Source organism: Brienomyrus brachyistius, chromosome 11 (genome assembly GCF_023856365.1).
Source record: "Brienomyrus brachyistius isolate T26 chromosome 11, BBRACH_0.4, whole genome shotgun sequence".
Classification (NCBI taxonomy): domain Eukaryota; kingdom Metazoa; phylum Chordata; class Actinopteri; order Osteoglossiformes; family Mormyridae; genus Brienomyrus; species Brienomyrus brachyistius.
The window spans coordinates 3,829,538-3,848,860 of record NC_064543.1 but is presented as its reverse complement, the minus strand read 5'-3'; the positions used below and the strand labels follow the sequence as shown (position 1 = coordinate 3,848,860).

At 42.8% G+C, this 19,323-nt stretch overlaps 4 protein-coding genes across 4 annotated transcripts; 3 read left to right on the top strand and 1 right to left on the bottom strand.

The window, feature by feature from the left end:
- Nucleotides 1-1,941: 1,941 nt before the first annotated feature.
- LOC125704156 (interleukin-17C-like) lies at nucleotides 1,942-3,589 on the top strand. Its single transcript, XM_048969502.1, has 3 exons — nucleotides 1,942-2,071; nucleotides 2,190-2,446; nucleotides 2,855-3,589. Exons 1-3 carry the CDS (start codon nucleotides 2,021-2,023, stop codon nucleotides 3,084-3,086), a joined length of 540 nt encoding a protein of 179 aa, XP_048825459.1. The 5' UTR covers nucleotides 1,942-2,020; the 3' UTR covers nucleotides 3,087-3,589.
- A 602-nt stretch (nucleotides 3,590-4,191) lies between these two features.
- On the bottom strand, nucleotides 4,192-6,012 carry chtf8 (CTF8, chromosome transmission fidelity factor 8 homolog (S. cerevisiae)). Its single transcript, XM_048969503.1, has 3 exons — nucleotides 5,805-6,012; nucleotides 5,361-5,475; nucleotides 4,192-5,261 (listed from the first exon to the last, which is right to left on the bottom strand). Exons 1-3 carry the CDS (start codon nucleotides 5,825-5,827, stop codon nucleotides 5,028-5,030), a joined length of 372 nt encoding a protein of 123 aa, XP_048825460.1. The 5' UTR covers nucleotides 5,828-6,012; the 3' UTR covers nucleotides 4,192-5,027.
- Nucleotides 6,013-8,946: 2,934 nt separating this feature from the next.
- Nucleotides 8,947-11,185, top strand: LOC125751845 (heat shock factor-binding protein 1). Its single transcript, XM_049031221.1, has 4 exons — nucleotides 8,947-9,117; nucleotides 9,659-9,725; nucleotides 9,973-10,096; nucleotides 10,291-11,185. The coding sequence occupies exons 1-3, from the start codon at nucleotides 9,073-9,075 to the stop codon at nucleotides 10,092-10,094; spliced, it is 234 nt and encodes a 77-aa protein (XP_048887178.1). The 5' UTR covers nucleotides 8,947-9,072; the 3' UTR covers nucleotides 10,095-10,096; nucleotides 10,291-11,185.
- Nucleotides 11,186-13,637: 2,452 nt separating this feature from the next.
- Nucleotides 13,638-19,323, top strand: LOC125751844 (cerebellin-1-like). The gene is made up of 3 exons (XM_049031220.1): nucleotides 13,638-14,562; nucleotides 14,944-15,063; nucleotides 16,296-19,323. Exons 1-3 carry the CDS (start codon nucleotides 14,311-14,313, stop codon nucleotides 16,491-16,493), a joined length of 570 nt encoding a protein of 189 aa, XP_048887177.1. The 5' UTR covers nucleotides 13,638-14,310; the 3' UTR covers nucleotides 16,494-19,323.

Genomic DNA, 19,323 nt, shown 5'->3' with positions numbered 1-19,323 from the left:
CTTGAACGACAGCTGTTCTTAGAGCTTGTGACAAAAGCACCAGCTTGGTAATATTTACTATATGTGACCAGCTCACACCAGTGGTTGCATTATCACTGGCCATCACTGTCCTCTTGCTGTATGCGTGCGTGAATGTGTCCCACATTTTTCAGCACTGATTTTTTTTTACATTTTTCTCACTTCACATCCCCAAACTGATTGCCTGTTAAATTACGTATAAACTTAGAATTAGGGTTAAACTTAGAATACAAAACACTACTTCTTACAGTTAAACCCTAATACTGTGTCCCCCATGTGCTAATTCAGGACTTAATCATTTAAAACGTGGTGGTTATATTGTTGTAACAAAAACGAAAAGGCATTGCAGTATTGTGAATTTGCCCTGCTTGGGACGTCAGCAAGGAAGAAAACTCTGCTGTTAAAAAAGAACATCAACGCAAAACGGAAGTTGGCCCTTTAACAATAGAACGAGGGACAAATCCTTCGGAGCCATTAGCGAGTCACGGATGGGGTTGTTTTGGCACAAGTCAAGATATCGAATTTGGCAAATTAGAACGCCGGGGGAGTTATAATAAACAAACTATTATAAAACAAAACCGTTCTTATCATGTGACAGGTAGCTCCCAGCGTACTGAATTTTTCTTCTTTGCTTTATGCAACAAAGCAAGTACGTTTACTTCCTGGATTTATGGATAATTCTTTGTCTGTCGGTAAGAATCACCCCACAAGCAACAGGAACTGTTGTGCGCTGTTTTATTCTCCCTGGACATAGACTGAATAGATGGAGAAGGGGATAAAAACATCAGCAATACCAGACAATACAGGAATCACTTGATACTAGTTCATTGTTGTCTGGTAAAATACTCAGTTACACAATGTTGTGTAGTGACTCTCTCACTCTGTTGGTAGGAGTCAATATACTTTTCAGATGTTTATTAACACTGGAAAAATCCTGGCTTTCAGAGAACTTTCCAGGGTCGCACCACCTGACCAGTGAGAGAGATCAAGTGTTTCAGACCGGTATGGGATGGGGAGATGCTCTGGTACAGACACGCAGACAGAGGACGTTATGCTGTGATGCCTTTTGTAGCTGGCTCTGGTGTCAATGGCCTCTGGGAATTTGCTGCATGACGGGCTTTCCATCACCTTAGAAACGCACCTTTATGACAGGCAAACTGAAAGGGGTGGAGCCAGGAAAACGCCTCCATCATCTGGCGACCTGCTTGTGAAGCGTTAGGCAGAATATTATGTTATATAATGTTATAATGAGGATAGATAGATAGATAGATAGATAGATAGATAGATAGATAGATAGATAGATAGATAGATAGATAGATAGATAGATAGATAGAAACTCAGATGAAGTTGTTTCCATTTGGTACAGTGAACAGTTGAAACACGTGAAAGAGAACCCGTTTAGACTAATTGAATTTATTTATAATAAAGAACAAATTAATAAAGAATCAGACAAACGATGTTAATCGTCAATGACAGATGTGCAATATCCTGAATTTGCTTTACTGAGGAATTCACAAAACCCACGATATCAAAGTTCTCAACATCTCTCATGAGTTTCCTACATAGTTCGAAATTAAAACAATACTAAACTATACTCTCGTGAAACTTATTTTGTATACATCATATTTGTTCTGATAAACACATACATACATAGACCTATATATATATATATATTTACATATTTTATAATTTATCTGTATGATATAACAATATATATGTAATTGGCATATAGTACATTTTACAAAGCAATACCTTTTCAAATATATACAAGGAATCTTATTTTAAATAAGGGGGTAAATGATGGGTTTGTGTAAAAAAAAAAAAAAAAAGAAAGTTAACATTGGGGGCAGGACTGATTGAGACGTGGATTTTTTTCAGGTAGGAGCCGCCTTGCGGTACCGTTTAGCGTTTCCTCATGCCAAGGCGGATTTCCCCGGGACAAAAAGGATCCCTATAAATTGCACACAATATGGCACAAGAAGGAGATAACCTTCTTTGACGGATGTCCACGGTTAAGCTGCCTTACTTTAAAATGTTGTACAAAATAATGAGGGTAAGTTGGCGTTAAATTTGACTTTTGTCCTTTTGAAATTCATCATTTGGTTGAATTAATTGTTTTCATTTGTGACCCGGTAATTCCACATGTTGATATATGAATTTTATTTCTACAGGTGCTGTTCTGCGTGGCATTGTGTCTTGGCCTTACGTTTTCTTCAAAAGGTAGCCGCAAAGGTTGTTTCAATAAAGCCGAGCTTGAGATGCACGGAAAGCCATTCCTCAGGAAACACCTGCTTCGGTCGGGCTTCAAGATCCACGTTCCCGACGGCGTGCAGAAAAGAGACCATGAGACGCACACCTGTGAAAACTTTAAGCTAAAGCCCTCGTCATTAGACTTAAAGAATCGGGCTCTGTCCCCGTGGAAGTACAGGTAAGGTAATCAAAGCTATCCGTCAGATGGGTTCTTGTCTCATGTCCTTATCATCGGTATTATTTTCGCACCGCGTTCTCCAGGAAGCTCGATACCGGGCTGCCAACCCTCACGCATCTGACGTGATAATCATGCTTTCAGATTCTCACGATCGCGCGAGAAATTTTAGGGCAAGTTAATATGATTCCATTATAAACCCGAAATTAGCCGCATCAAAAGTGATCGGGTAGCTCGTAAACCTTACAGACTATTTACAAGGTAATAAAACTGTTGCAGGTAAATGCGTACGCGGACTTGTCTTGATTAGAAAATCTCAAGCCAGGCAGCTGATGAAAATTGACAGCCCTGTTGATATCACAAGGTAGATGGCTGATGTGTGGCTGAACTACTCCATTCGCTCCGCTATAGGATTGACGTGGATGACAACAGATACCCTGCGAGGATCGCGATGGCGGAATGCCTGTGCGAAGGCTGCATTATCGACGGTGAGCAGAACCACGGCTACAGCTCCGAGCTGGTGAAGCAGACCGTCATGGTGGCGACGATCACCACATGTCGGTCCGACCCCCAGAAGTACTCACTGCAGTACGTACCGCTGGAGGTCGGGGTTGGCTGCACCTGCGTTATACCAAGAAGTTAAACTCGGTATCCCGAGGGATGGTCCGCACTTATAAGACACCCGTAGTGACTTGTCTCACGTCATGTTGTATTTGTTTTAAAATGCACCAATGTTATTTAACAGATAACATTAATTATAATTATTAGGCTATGTCTTATATAAGATAACATGGTTTCACATGTTTTTTTTAACGAGGGCTCCCATTTGTAGTCTGTATCCTATATACAGTATGTATATACAAAATATAAAATTTACGTGAATATCATTATTAAAATTAATTTGTTTAAATTATGTAATGCTGTGGATATATAACAAGTGGGGATAATATGTTTGTTACTTAATTCTGCTTATGTATCTATTTATTGGGCACTTGAACAAGCAGAATGTCAGCTGTGAGGTTTATGAATAATGTGTTAGGTCATTAACGCTATGTTGACATGATGTGTCTACTCGCATGCAGTGTGCGAATGTAAGTTATTTTAATTTATTATATTTCCTTAACTAATAAATGGATAATCACATAACTTTATGTGACTTACGTTCATTTGTAGCTTGTAGGCATTAACGTGTATCGTACATCTTTTGATTCGACATTTTAATAAAGATTGTCTCACGGTTACGAGCGTTTTTTTCCCTTTTTAAAAAATCATGTGTTAATGTCACACTCTGCCTAGATAAACAAGAACGGTGATTTCGCCAGGTATGGCCGATACTACAACATGTTAAGATTACTTAAGCAGCAGTCGTTGGTCGAAACGCCAGTTTTGTCATACATTCATGCGGAGGAAATTCTTACATCCTTTTTCTTTTTTAAAAAAAGTACCAATTGACAGCAATCGCGGGTTGCAGTTGTTTATATTCGGCCATTTTCAGTTTCATTTAGACGTACTGATTTGATCACACCAGTACCCACGCTTAGCTTCGCACTTCCTCATTGCTGTATCTAAATCATCATATTGCGTTGCAGACACGTTTATCGTGACAATAAAAGAAACTCACCGTCGCGTACAGAAATAAAGCTAGACATTTTATAAAGAGTTCAGTGCTCTGGACAAAATGCTTCTTGCGAAGGGAGCGCAGCGAGCAAAACGTCGATCGGAAAAAACGAAGACCAATGACAACGAGATGAGATGGTTCGCGTTTAATTCCTTCGGTCTTCAGTGGATAAACTCCGCCGCTGACGGCAGACAAAAATCCCCAAGTCGGAGACCCCAGCAGACTTTTCGGCTTTAGCTCGGCAATTCCAGCTCGCTCACAGGGTCAGCAGATCTTTAAAAATCCAGCAGAACTGGAACGTTGGCTTCCTAACCCGCTGCCTATCTTCTGCGACACACACTCTCTCCCATTCAGTTTGGCTTGATCGAATGATTTTCATACCAGTTAAGGTGTTATATGTGTATCATTCAGACAGAAAGCCGTAAGCTACACGTTACAAGCCTTATCAGTGGATCCGAGTTCAAGGCTCTAATTCAAATTAACGTACAATCCAATCAGAATGTATAACACTTCATACACAAAAAAGGCTCCCGGTAATCTAAGATGAATAAACATGACCAAGTTTGTGGCATAAGAAACCGTATAGGTGGAAAGCAGTTTTTCCACTGGAGGATCCTGAATTGAAAAACTACAATATACAGTGCAAATTACAGAATTCCAAAAGTGCAAGGTTCACCAACCACAGCTGTGCATTCACTGAAATACCAAAATTGTGTGTCAAACTGGTTCTACTTAATATACCCCTCTTATCGTGCGAGGTCATCCTGGAGATGTGGGTATTAACATGGGACCCCTAGGGGCCCTCAGCTAGTACAACAGCACCCCCTAGTGTCCAAATCACGTCAGATCCCATGGCATACACTCGTGTAAATCTGCATGTAATGATCTACTGTACAGTCCCTTATCAGCATGCAGTGTTCAGTGCACCTGCTCCACTGCCATGTTTGGCACCACATGGCCGGGGATTCACACTTTCTTGGGAACATTGGTGATTATGGGCTTGGGTCGGGTCTTGAAGATGAGCTTCTTCTTTATGAGGGCAGAAACTGTGTATGCAGTAGGGCTCTGCACACTGGTCTCCCTGGAGACATCGGCACCATGTGGAAGCCCAGACTGCTTCACCAGTACAGCAAACGGCTTCTCCAGCTTAACCTGCTTCCCGTACAGGATGTGATGTCCCACAATGAGTACAGGTACACCCTGAAGGCACAAGAAGAGAGAGACACACATTTAAATCCAGGAAGACGTAGACAGAATTCAGAGGTAGACAACCCCTACTCCAGCTAGTATTTCCTGTACCTCTTTGGTGTAGTGTAGGTCACCCATCAAGTTTCCAGCCAGTCCCACGTCCTGCCTGGACATCATCTCCCCCTGAAGCTCCACCAGCAGCCATTCTCCAGGGCTGTTCCCAACACTGCCAGTCAGAGAGCATGGTGGGTCATTACTCAAAATCACCAAAACCTCAGAGACAGTCATAAGCCTTACCGCCAAAAAGTATAAAACCTAAAATGTCACAATGGATCCAGCCGCAAATGTACTGATTTAACGATCTTTGTAAATGCGGAAAAATAGTTATTTAAATCATGAAACGTAAGTATCCAGAACCTCGTCTGACAATCAGTTTTGAAAGAGATCAAGCTGTTGCACACGCGTCGCAGGCAAATGAAATTAATATGGTTATAACTTCTTAACTGAAAAGTTAACCCATTATGAAAACGCATCATCGCATAGTATTATACACACCTCGAAACAATGATCTGAACCATGCTGGGCTGTTCATCCACCACGGCTGCCTGCAAATACAGATTCACCTCAAATTACTGACAGCCCGCGCAAAGCTTTACCAAAAATAAAACACTAAACTTGTCCCAATAGAGCAGCGGACACTCCGCATCCACACACTAGGTTCCCGCCGCGACTTTTCTTCTTCTTCATCCTAAGTTCCGGTGATAAGTGAGACAGGCTGGAAACGTGCGACTGCCACCTACTGCACGGGAGATATACAGCGCCACTCTAAATCTGCAAATGAGTAATATGAAGGAGCGTCGTTAGGGTTTTTTTTTTTTTTTTTTTTTTTTTTTGGGGGGGGGGGGGGGGCTCTAATTCATTTGCATTAAAATCAGACCCCCTTGGTAAAGGATTCGCCGCCATTTTCATTTCTAGTAATGCTCCTAAGAGGTGTGCATGAGGCAACATCAAACCTGAAAGCAGACTATGATGACATAAACAACCCCCCCCCCCCCACACACACACACACATACACATAGCACTGATTAGTCTAAACTTATGGAGGACCATAGGTTGTAGACATAAATTAAAGAATATAGTTACATTTAAGAATGCATATAGTCCGCAATTTGTGGAGTATAATGTTACTTCTTGCTTGTATGTTTTGTATATGCATAGTTAATACTTTAAAGGCTATCATAAACATTTTGCTGTCCATTTCTGGATAGCTTTTGGAGTGACTCGTGTGGCATGCATTCCATGCTTCATTTAGTCCTGCATGTATATCATCAACCTAACATTTTTCCTGATTTACTCACCCAATAAGCTGGTGTAACGTATCTGTTAACGTCTTGTTTTGAATGTATCAGAGTGAAGCAGTGTTTATTGAGATCTGGGTGTCAGTGTATCAGTGTGAAGATGGGCTTAGTGCAGGGCTGGGAGTAAATCTATCTGACACCTATACATATTTATAGTAATCAATATTTTTGGGGGGGCGGCATGGTGGTGCAGTGGTTAGCACTGTTGCCTCACACCTCTAGGACCCGGGTTCGAGTCTCCGCCTGGGTCACATGTGTGCGGAGTTTGCATGTTCTCCCCATGTCATCGTGGGGTTTCCTCCCACCTTACTCCGGTTTCCCCCCACAGTCCAAAAACATGCATGGGTCCTGCATGTATATCATCAATGTAGGTGTGCATGTGTGAGTGAATGGTGTATGAGTGCGCCCTGTGATGGGCTGGCCCCCCATCCTGGGTTGTTCCCTGCCTCGTGCCCATTGCTTCCGGGGTAGGCTCCGGACCCTCCGTGACCCAGTAGGATAAGCGGTTTGGATGGATGGATATTTTTGGGTTAGACATCAAAGCCTTCTGAGTCTCAAAGTCTTAAAAGTTAAATACAGCAGCAGGATTCAAACCCACGCCTCCAAAGAGACTGGAGCCTAAATCCAGCACCTTGGACCGCTCGGCCACACTACCTATAGACTCTTTTTTACACTCCAGCTCATATGAGCAAGCTTTATATACAATAGGTATCCTAAGAGAAACAGGCAGGTCTTGTACGCAGATTTGTCTTGAACTGTGGTCGAACTCCAATGAGTCGGCCACAAAGGAAAAGCACGTGCATTTTTAGTGCATTTTTCTCTAGATGAATACAGAGATCCAGGCTAAATATGGCAGCAATGGGATTCAAACCCACGGTGTGAGGCAACAGTGCTAACAACTGCACCACCATGCCACCCCTCTGTGCAGGGCAAAGAATTAAATATCATTAAACCTAAAACAATGAACCCCCTCCCCCCCTTGAAGTAAACGTTGGGACAAAATATATCACCCAGACTTACCCTGAAGCACATGATCTGTGGTTCTTTGCCATTTTTACTGGTCTTTGTTGTATTTAATAATTCACAAACTCCTATAACCTGTTCTGTATATATTTTAGGGCCAACCTGGCTGTGCCAAGGGAAATGACAAGATCTGCAGTCTGCAGATATTTTAGGACTGCAGTGTGAAAGCTGAGCTGATTGGAGTAGGGGGTGGACAGGGAGGAGGCCACGCAATGGGGGCGAGAACACCGTGGACCACATCCAGAAGTCTGCAGGAGGACATTGGGACAAAGCATGCCACCTGCTGATATCTGCAGTGTGGGAAAAGACAAAGTAAGCCCTGAGTCTCTGGAAGAACTGGAATGGAGAATATCACAGAAACCCCAATGCAAATTGTATTGGCAATCAGCACTGTAGATGCAGCGAATGCACAAGGGATCTGAGCAGTGAGACGTGCAGTGACAGGAGAGAAACTTTTCCTTTTACCTTCTTTTCCAGAGATACAAATAATAATCCACTAGGAGAACACCAGTCCCCATGTTCATTTGGTGATAAGACACATGTATATTGTTGACATTAAAAACATGCTTTCACATAAAGGTGGAGTGAAGCATGTGGGCAGTGTGACTGATGCAGTGTGGTCTCTGTCAGTTCAACTTGCAGCTTGGTTTCCATGCACCCAGAACCAGGCTGGGTACATGGCGACCCAGCTACAAATTCCCAATTTCATACAACACAGAAGATCCAGTGAGTGTTCAATGAGTGTTCTTATAAATCCACTGGCATTTATTTTGCCAATCCATCCATTGGCATTAATTTTGGTTACGACTCTGGGGGTGGGTTTGCTTGTAGAGGCTGGAGCCAATTAAAATCAATAAATTTTTTATATAGTATCTTTCATAGCACTCAGAGCATTTGAGAAGTATGTGTGACAATCCATTACTACATCGTTTGTACAAAATTGAACATGAAACAAGAAGACAGGAAACTAATAAAACCAGAAGGCAACAGAGGGGAGGAACCAAAATCTCCCTCACCCCCAAGATATTGAGCGAACCGCAGTGTGAACTGTGGTAGTAGCATAGGGTTGGGCTGGAATACACCTTGGTATGGTACTGACATGCTGACACTTACAATCATACAATTTAGAGGTACATTTATTTTTAAAAATGACATAGCCATTTTATCTCGGTATTTTTTCGTACGCTTACACAGGCACGCGCACAAAAACGTGTCTACGCAAGAGTAAGGGTATCATAAAACTACAAAATCACACATATAAGAACTACAAGTTCCATATTGTCTTGTGGTGGCTCTATTTCCGGCCTTCTAGCGGACCCAATGGACTGTCTTTGCGGCTGCGCTTCCTGTAGCCGAGAGAGAAGTGCGGGGGGTAGCAGGACTCATCTTTGGATATTCATCATTTTGCTGTCGGTGAACAGTACTCGGAGTCGGTGTGAGAAATGTCTGAAACGGACCCGAAGTCTGTGCAGGACCTGACCGCGGTGGTAAGTGTGCGCTAGTTTGCTTCCGTTTGACTGCACGGGGTCGGCAGGCCTGCTGCTAGTTGCTCTTCTAGTTTGTCCTGTTGACACGGTGAATATGGTCCTAAGACTGTCTCCACATCGAGATACTAATGTACAGCGCCTGGCTCCATTTCCGTTTGCGCTATTAACCTGCGTTATTAATCTGGTTGAGCAGCTGACCACCCAGCGTACCCTCTCCGGATTTGCACGTTAGCTTAGCTAACCTGGCTAGGAATTTGGATTATTATTTTTTTTACAGAAGCGAGTGTATCTGAAATAACACAAGCAGAAATGTTGAATGTGTATTAAAGTGATTTCTCTGCTAACAAGGTTGATTAATGCCGATTAGATAGTTAGCGTGTGGGTGTCAGCTGACTTGGTCGTTTCCATGGTTTCCGCATCGCGAGTCCCTCACGCCGATGTTCACCCTCCGCCCCCGTACTCGTCAGTACTTTTGCCGCACTTGTGTTCTGGCTCAGGGATCTGCATTGCCGGGATCCATAATGTCTTCTTTGTGTTTCAGGTTCAGACACTGCTCCAGCAAATGCAAGATAAATTCCAAACTATGTCCGACCAGATCATTGGCAGGAATATCCTTCCGTTTCGTACAAAGGAGAGTTAAAGCAACACATTCGTGCATTGGGTACTGTGGGTCATGTTTTTAGAAATATTTTGAACTGTAGTGACTGCAGTAAGTCATGTCAACAGGGAAGTAGATGCCTCATGACTAGTACATGTTATTAGAGGCAAAAGGCATAATGTAATTATTATTACAGTGACATGAAATGCAGTTTCCATTGTGGGTACATCCAACAGTTTCCTTAATACAGATCTTACTTGATGAAATGAGCACCCGCATTGATGATCTGGAGAAGAACATCGCTGACCTCATGACTCAGGCTGGTGTAGAGGAGGTCGAGGGGGAAAATAAGGTCAAGGAGGGACAGGATTCTCAGTGAAGGTGATTTTGTTTAGCGAGTAGAGCTGGTCACCCCCCAAACCCCCCCCCCCCCCCCCCCCCAAAAAAAAATTAATTAATTAAATAGACTTAGCCTTCACATTGGTCGAGAGAAAACCAGACAGACTGGACTAATTCATTATGGTGTTGCTTAATGAGGATTTTTTTAAATAACTGAGCTAATTCCTGTTTTCTAGATTTCCAAGTCCCACTACGGAGGACCCAAGAAGGCTTTCTCAGTAGTAGTTTATGACCTGTCTTTACTTTATTTTGATTGGATATGTTTGTATTTTCATGGATTGATGTAATAACGGTTGTAATCCTCACATACGCCAAGTATGTTAAGAAGTAGTATTCTGAAGTTGATCTTTTAGGGAGCTTTTGGAACCTGAGGGGAAAAACACTGAACTCTGAGAGTCCAAGACCAGTGATGTCAGCTGTTGTCATCACTGCAGCTGCTCCATTCTCTCCTGCAGCACTGGCTTCTCGCACAGTGTTTGGATCCTGTTGCAAAAACTAACGTGGCCGCCAGGCTGGGCGTTCACACCTTGGGACCAATCAAAAGGCATGCCCAGCCCCCTGTCACCCAGGTGTGGCACGAAGGTGAGCTGCTAAGAACAGCCCCCAGAGGGTACCAGCCACCATGCTCAGGTCGTACGGAGAGTAGGAGCAGCAGAAGTGCAGTCTGCCTGTAGCCACCCAGTCAAAACCAGCAGCATCGTAGTTGGATTCATAGCAGCCTGCCAGTTTAATACCAGATAGTGGCTGCAACACTAACTCCTTCAAACTGAGCAGTTCGTTCTTGTCAGTCTTATGGGGCTTTTATTATTATTGTTATCATTAAGGCTAAGATTATTATTATTATTATCATTTTTCAAGACATTTTTACCAGCTATTACATTATCTTGTTTTAGTGCAGTGTTGTGGAGAAGCATGTTAGTCAGCGGATGTTGACAGCCACTTGTTATTGCACTGTAGAACAAAACTGAATACATTTGGAGATTTAAACTTTGTACTCCAATTTGTTCAGTTCATCAAAGTTATGGAAGTGTTTCTATACCCAATAAACGCAGAGTTGGACTACAACAGGCACTGCCGTGTGTTAGCCTTACTCGTACGCACTAGCTAAATAATTTGCAGAGTTACTGTGAAAGAATTTCACTGAGTCAAAACCAGTGTTCTAATGTAGTTTGTAACCACACAGAAGAGGAAGGTTACATGATCACGTATCTGCTACATTCGGGAGTTATTTTCAGATGCAAGTGACCTTTGAAGTACAACCTAGTGTGGCACGAAGTGGATTTTCAGATCCCTCTCTGATATTTAGAGCCCTTCGGTCCATATCTACATCGGACTCGAGGCTGAGGAACTGCACACTAGGATGCTGTGTTTATGGAACAGAATCACAACGTCCACTCGCATAGTCATTTCACACACATACATGTAAACAGACTTTGAAACTAAGCCTCCTAACCAACTTCTAACCGGAGAGCTGACGCCCTTTGCATGTCCTTTTAAATGGGATTTTCAAAATAATTAAGTGGGTTTAAACACACAATATGGTCATCTGTGATGCTCTTGAATGTGTCACCGCCCCCTGTGTTCTGCAGTGACATGCTGTTCTCACTCATGCTGAGCAGAGGGATTGGAGGAATTAATTAGGTACTTTCCAAATGCCCAAGGTTACCATGGGTAAACAGCAGTACAGAACACAGTACTGAGTTAGTGTGAGGTTTCAGCCACCTGTGAAAGACGGGGAGCTGGTGAAAATCAGTAAATTGACTGTAAGGCAAACTTGCACATTATTATCCTCGTGGCATTTTTAGTATCTGTGGGACATGTTTCTGCTGCTCTGTTGGGAACTCAAGAGCAGAGGAGGTCGCTTACCAACACCAATTCTAAAAAGCACGCTCAGTTGCTGCTTCGCTGGACACTCGCTTAAGTGAGATTAGTCTCATTTTAAGTCTTTGGACTGCATGAAGAAACTTGGACCACCCAGAGGACATCTACAGACATGGGAATAACAAGTAACCTCCACACAAAGAGAGCGTATTGAAACCTCTATCATTACCATCCCCTGTGCAACGTCGGGCAGTGATACCGACGCAGCAGTAACATGCAGTGCAGAAAACTGCCACTAGATGGCAGTGTCGTTTATTCAATGAAGTATGCTCCCGCAGATATTATGTTGGGCAGTTGGAGGATCTAATCACACCCCGCCTGCGTGATTATCGCGTTTGCACGTGCTTCCTGTGTTGTGCGGGTGCCCTGGTTTCCTCCTGCTGTCCAAAGATTCTGGTTAGGTGAATTTGTGATTCTAACTTGCTGCTTATACCTTTGTTTGTGTAACGGACTGGCATCTCATCCATGATGCCCCTTACCTTGCATCCTGTGTTTTCTGATGTAGGCTACAGACTCACTGCGTTACTGTACTGGTTAAGTGAATATGGAGGATGGATGAATACAGTGTATCTTTTATGTGTGTGTCGTTTAACAGGATAACACGTCACAATCCACCCTACAGGATGCACTTTATTATAGAGCACATTCCATGCGTTTTAATAACCAAGCATGCATAATAATACATATTATTAAGGCCAATGGGTTCATGATGTGCTTCATTTGGGGAGATTTTTTGGGAATGAATAAATACATTTTGTGACCAATGCACTAATATTCTGGTAATTATGTGTCATGCAGACCTTATAGTACCCAAATGCCTTCTGCAAGGCATTTACTGTCCATTCATGTCCAGGTGATGTGTTTCCAGTGGGCGGTAAGTGATGTGGTTCTCAAAGCTGATCTTGTGATGCGTGGACGTCCTGCGCTTCCACTCGGCATGGATGCTTTCTCCCTCCTCCCTGTTGCCATAGATACAGGACCTCATGACCACAACACAGTTTCTACCTCCAGGCCATTTGGATCCTTAGTTGTAATGTATTGGTGTAAGGATGGAAAAGAAGGAGATGCGGCTTTTTCCTGTATCTCTGAGAATATAAACACAGCTCACCTTCTGTCCATGATCATCATGGACGCACCAGCTCTAACTTTGGAGGTCATTTCAAATTTGTACCCAACTTTTCATGCTAATTACGAGGCAGGCACCAGCAGGAAATTATCATATCAACTTTCTTCGAAATTTACATATTTGTTTCTGTTCCTGCTGAAAACTGCATGCACAAATGGCCTAGTCGCATCTCTTTAAACAGAATTATTTCCCTGAACGTGAGAGTATGCACTCCGTTGAGAAAGTAAAGTTCCCACTGTTTCCCTACTCCTCCAGAAGTTCGCTGACGAACATAGACGATTCATTCAGTTACGCGGATGTTTCTGATTAAAGTCCTCAAGTCTCTATTCTTCGGAAGATCAATTTGAGCAAAAGAGAAACTTCAGCCCCCGAAATAAGCAGCGGCGTGTTTAATGTTTTTATCTGGCCTTTTCGTTCTTTGATCCCACTGAATCAAGAAACAGCAACCTTACAAACACTAGGCACACAGTTTCGCTGAGTGACCACAGAACACAATATTTAATTTTTTTTAAAAACGTTATTGATGATCAATAATTATATAGACTTTGGCGTCTTGGAAATATTGTAACATTCTCAATTTAAATTTCATACTCATTAACACAAATTTTTTATTTTGGAAATCTTACTTTAAAAATCTTCTTTGAAGGCGGTCTTCTCAAACGTCTGTGATCCAAAGGGAATTATTTTACAACTTCAGTAGATCTTCGAAACTGATCCAGAACGATCAATTTCTAAAAAAAAGGAAGCTTTATACTAAACTTCAACGACTCAGGAGGTCCAGACGCATCCCAGACGACAAACACCTTTAGAGGAGTGACACAGTACAGGTCCTCTCTCCTCGTAGATGCATTGGCTGAAGTTGTGCCACTATAACAGAGCGGCCGATGAAAAGGGCGGATCGCCCAGCGCTGATTCGCAGTTCGCTCCCGGGGGAGTGTCTGTTCAACTTAGCGGTGCAGAAACGGAAAAGTGTCCCCGACATCCATCACATCAGTGATTCAGAGCGGAGTAGACAGACCCTAAAGGATGCATTCAGCTGCTCTTCGGCTTCTCAGTGGACTCGTTCCGCTCCTAGCGGGACAGTCCTTCAGAGGGTGAGGGGGCCACCGGTGGGCTGCCTTCACAAGGCTGAACTCGAGAATAGGTAAGACGTGGGCTGAATATCTGTCAAAACACAAAAAGAACAGGCATGATCGCCGTCCTTCTGGGTGCGCTGTGGCTCGCAGCACTGGCAGCCGCTCAGAATGACACGGAGCCCATCATGCTGGAAGGGAAATGCCTGGTGGTGTGTGACTCCAACCCAACGTCGGATGTGACTGGGACGTCCCTTGGAATATCGGTCCGCTCTGGAGGGGCAAAAGTGGCTTTCTCTGCCGTGAGGAACACCAACCACGAACCGTCGGAGATGAGTAACCGGACCATGGTCATCTACTTCGACCAGGTACCGGTTCCGGAACGGGACACGTTGTGGGGGGTAATGTATTAAAGTTTGCATACAGGGCCTGTTATTAAAAATATAATAACACATTTCAAGTACTTGAAAAGGCAAATTAGACTAATTTCAACGATGCAGCCTACAATAGCAATGAAGCTTATAATAATCATATTACTTGATAAAATCATCAAAATGCGTCAATGTCGAATAGTTCTGTGGACCTAAGTGAAGTTATATACGCATCGTGATGTTCAATAGTAAAATGTGGGAAATGTTTAAAAAAAACGTTTGTATGAAGAGTTCAAAATGAATTCAGTTTAAATTCATTTTAAATTACATTCATATAAAACATCAGTTGTTCTTTATGTCTCTTACGTCACATCACAGATTCTGGTGAATGTGGGCAAAAATTTCGACGAAGAAAAGAGCAATTTCATCGCTCCACGCAAGGGGATATACAGCTTTAATTTCCACGTAGTGAAAGTGTACAACCGACAGACCATACAGGTTAGCGCCACGGAAACGCTTAAACTGAACGCAACCGCGATCGTACATCGGTTATTATTCCCTTATAGCCTTATAACCTATAAAGACAAGTGACGCGTTAACAGGTTGTGAAGATACTCCGTTAAAAAACGCATAAACTCTCGTGTTGTGTTTATGACGCAGAGCTGAGCTGAACAGAATGATGCCATTACAAAGGCCTATATGTGTGAAGATCTTGACTTGTTAATTGTTTAATGCTCCCAAGCAGAAGTCTATTCTATAGTAATTAACCCATGAAATAATTATAGTGTATTTTGCATGAGAAAATGAACAATCCACTACCAATCTGCTGCTTTTGATTTTCAGACAAGGTCAGGAAAATTTGATGAGGAATATCGCAAACGCATGCAGTGACATGCCAAAGCATGAGTATGAATGCACAGACATACAGGCTCAGAAACGCATGCATTTATGAAATCAGCACATGTGCATGTGCTCCACTGTATCTTCGTGCCTGTGTCTCAGTAGAGGGCTGTAGAGAGCTTGGAACCTGACCAGATGGCACAGGGGACAAGGTAGAGATGAACCTTGGATGGGATGCAAAGCCATTTCAGGGCATGCACACAGAAACTGGCATCTTACAGGGGCATATACAGCAGGTATACTCACACTGGCACCTTACAGAGGTATATACAACAGGTATACTCACAGGGGCATCTTACAGGGGCATATACAGCAGGTATACACACGGGCATCTTACAGAGGTATATACAACAGGTATACTCACAGGGGCATCTTACAGGGGCATATACAGCAGATATACACACACGGGCATCTTACAGGGGTATATACAACAGCTACTCACACACGGATATTGGAGCATATACAACAGGTATACACACAAGCATCTTACAGGGCTATGTACAATAGGTATATACACACACAACCACACATTGTTACACTGTCAGAAAAAGTACCAATTTGTACCAATTACATGTCACTGGGGCTAGGTAAAAGTATCTTTTAGTCTAATATCAGGTACAGAAATGGACTCCGTGAAACATTTTTGTACCATTGGGGGTACATTAATGTTGTTTGTAGCTTGGGGAACAAAACTGCACCAGGGCTGTGCATTTATTTTCTGGCCGTGTATGCAGGTACACACACACACAGAATCACACATGGGTGTAGACAGCCGGTATTCCGCAGGGTCTGAGTGTCCTTCCCTGGCTGTTTGTGTATCTGTGCTGCAGGTGAGTTTGATGCACAACGGCTGGCCGGTTATCTCCGCTTTCGCGGGCGATCAGGACGTGACCCGTGAGGCCGCCAGCAATGGTGTGCTGATCGCCATGGAGAAGGGAGACAGCGCGTACCTCAAGCTGGAGCGCGGAAACCTGATGGGCGGATGGAAGTACTCTACCTTCTCTGGCTTCATGGTCTTTCCCATGTAGGCCCAGCCTCTGTAGTGGAAGAGCAGAGCTGTTTGGTTTTCTAATGTGTGTAATCGTGGACTGGTGAGCCTGTTCTCTGGTCACTGTCTCCTAACACTGGAGACAGATGAGAGCCTAGGCCCATTCATAGAAGCGTGTGTCTATCCTAGAGACTGTCCCTGTGGTCATTCGCGCTGCACCAGACCAGTGTATCGGTATCCTTTGCATCCTGACATTTCAGGGAGCAGCCATGAGTCCTTTTCTAAGGAATTAAACATTTTTCGCTGTGTTTCTTGTTTGCTGGCAGGAAGCTGAATTGGTGTATTTATAGAGTGGTGACCTTTTGCTAAGAGGCCTGTGATCAAATCCAGCTGGTTAAGCCTGTGTGCCTCTTTCCCTCTGTTTATGTACCGTGTGTTCAATAAGCTGAAAAGTCCAGAAAAAATGCTATGGAACATTATTACATTATCTGTAAAATAGATGTGAATATTTAAATTAGATTTCTTTCATTTTTTTTGCCCTAATCCAATAAAATTGAAAAGGGATTTTTGTGATCGCTGGCACAACGCTGTGCGGTCCTGTGCGTACATCTATCCCTGCCACTGAACACACTTTGTGGCTGCATCATGTGCGTCTGTCAGAGTCCATGATTTCAACAGAGTACTGTGCTAGTGGCCTGCATCAGTATGTGTTCATGTTATACCCCTGAAGGGGGCGTCAGAGGGGCATGGGTACCCTAGCAGATTCAGTTTGGGGTGGAGGGGGGGTAGCACTTGATAGGGGCTTTTGAATACGTAAAATCGCATACGGGAGATCACGCCTTCCTGGTGTTCCTGTCCTCTGATCTTTGGAGCAAATTCTTGATGCCACGTAGGAGTTCTGTCCAGGACTCGTTTTCAGAATCTCTGTAAGGGACAGTTTGGTCCTCGAAGTGAAATCTGACCTTGGTGTCTCAGGGAGGAGATGAGCTCCAAGCTCATCTCCACTCCTCAGGGCAGTAATCAGTCCGGGTTGAAGGAGTGGACAGATGGCGGCTCTAGGTGGGCTGTGGAGAAGGATTTTCCGAAAGTGTTAAGCACTCACCCTCTCTGCTGGAGGAATAGCTGGGAGATTTGTAGCTGCTTATTGTTAATCAGAAATGCTCCAGTGAATTTTCTGCCGTAATTCTGTCAGTGTTCCTATTTGAACGAGGTCATTTTGGCCAAAAGAACTGGCCATTCTATTAGACTTTTCCTAGCCTTCAATTTCTGACCTCTTAATGTTTTAGGCCAGTGCTTGCCAAGTGCTCGACAGGTCTCTCGCCAAGACGTTTGCTCTAACCCCCCTCGATCAACAAAAGCAAAAAACAGCCCCCCTTCCCTGGTCAGCAAAATATACCATCGCAATTTGGTTGCTCGCTACAGTATAATAATCTTTATCCAAGGGAAGAAAGTTCAGGTCCAGAAAGTATAAATCCAGACTAAGATTTTGTTTTAACCAGCCAGTTGAGGACTCTGAGAATGTGACTCTTTATACTCAACTTATAGGTTGAAACGAAATCTTGGTCTAGAATTGTACTTTCTGGACTGGAATGTTTCACCTCTACCTTTATCTTTGTAAAAGTAGCTTTTGCTGTAAAAAAAGGTAGGAGACCACTGCACTAGTCAGTAGCCTGGTAAGTGCATTAACCAGGCTGAAAATAAACAGTGTTGTCGAACGTAATCTTAGAAGCCATGGTGCAGGAATGCAGGGTACATTTGGAGGGTGTGGTGAGTCTCTAACCAGTGAGTCGTCTGTTAAATCCTAACATTTTTCATGAAACCTCGTTGAATACTGAGTCACTCAATGTGCTTGACATTTTCATTTTGTCAGGCTCCTGGTCTCATACAAAATACCTGTGAGCTTGACGTCTATAAATAACTGTGGTGATTTGCTGAGATAAGACAGGTGGAGCAGCGATCCTTCCTGAGAACAGGTGCATTCGCTGAACAGGAGCCCGGACCCTGCAGAGTTTGGACACACACAGGCAGAGCCCTCGCACCTGTGGAAAAAGGACATATGGCGTCCCTGCAGGACATGTCCTTCCTCTCTCTCTGCTGATTGATTACCAGCTCAACCCACCCCAAAAAACCAGCAGCCTTCTTCCTCCCCATATTAAAGAAATAAAAAGCATGGTTCATATAGGGCTAGCAAGCGTTTTTCTTATTTCAATTATATATGACGATGCATGATTTATTTATATGTTCACTACAAATCAGTGTTTTTTCTTGTATGATTATGGCCACATTTATACAAATAAACACATTTGACATGTAAGGCACGGAAGGTAAAAGCCTATAGAAGAAACATTTTCTGCTTTTACATAAACTGTACATTTTACCATATGTGATAATATATGGCTTTAGTAGGAAATACATGCTTATTGTTCGCTGTTTCTGAATAAAAATTATATTGCGTTTTTATGATGATCTGTCTGCATTCAGTTGGTTTAATTAGACATGAGAAAATTCATGTTATGTTCACAGAACACAAAGTGAACAGATCAACTGAAAAAGGATGTTTCCTTTCCAAAATACTCATTCTTCTTGTGGAACCACAGTCCATGATTCAACTGAGTTCATTCAAAGAATTATGCATAAAAACTAATATTGACAAAACATTCATTTAATATGCATTGTATATAAATGTAGAATGAACTTACATGTTTGACAAAACATTAATATGTATTTTACATTAATAAATATATGGCTAATGACACATACATTTAATTAATATGGATTGTACATTAATGCAGGACTTACATGTTGGATGGTACATAAATTCCATATGTATTTTACATCAATAAAAAATGTCTGATGACACATTAAGTTAA

Bases quoted from the DNA above. Each gene is read 5' to 3' on its own strand.
- LOC125704156 (XM_048969502.1), top strand. From the start codon at position 2,021: ATGTCCACGGTTAAGCTGCCTTACTTTAAAATGTTGTACAAAATAATG. The intron at 2,072-2,189 runs GTAAGTTGGCGT...TTATTTCTACAG, and splicing joins TGTTGTACAAAATAATGAGG to GTGCTGTTCTGCGTGGCATT. The intron at 2,447-2,854 runs GTAAGGTAATCA...GCTCCGCTATAG, and splicing joins CTGTCCCCGTGGAAGTACAG to GATTGACGTGGATGACAACA.
- chtf8 (XM_048969503.1), bottom strand. From the start codon at position 5,827: ATGGTTCAGATCATTGTTTCGAG. The intron at 5,476-5,804 runs GTGTGTATAATA...TCTGACTGGCAG, and splicing joins GTTCAGATCATTGTTTCGAG to TGTTGGGAACAGCCCTGGAG. The intron at 5,262-5,360 runs GTACAGGAAATA...TTGTGCCTTCAG, and splicing joins ACCTACACTACACCAAAGAG to GGTGTACCTGTACTCATTGT.
- LOC125751845 (XM_049031221.1), top strand. From the start codon at position 9,073: ATGTCTGAAACGGACCCGAAGTCTGTGCAGGACCTGACCGCGGTG. The intron at 9,118-9,658 runs GTAAGTGTGCGC...TTTGTGTTTCAG, and splicing joins TGCAGGACCTGACCGCGGTG to GTTCAGACACTGCTCCAGCA. The intron at 9,726-9,972 runs ATATCCTTCCGT...TACAGATCTTAC, and splicing joins CGACCAGATCATTGGCAGGA to TTGATGAAATGAGCACCCGC.
- LOC125751844 (XM_049031220.1), top strand. From the start codon at position 14,311: ATGATCGCCGTCCTTCTGGGTGCGCTGTGGCTCGCAGCACTGGCAGCC. The intron at 14,563-14,943 runs GTACCGGTTCCG...GTCACATCACAG, and splicing joins TGGTCATCTACTTCGACCAG to ATTCTGGTGAATGTGGGCAA. The intron at 15,064-16,295 runs GTTAGCGCCACG...TCTGTGCTGCAG, and splicing joins ACAACCGACAGACCATACAG to GTGAGTTTGATGCACAACGG.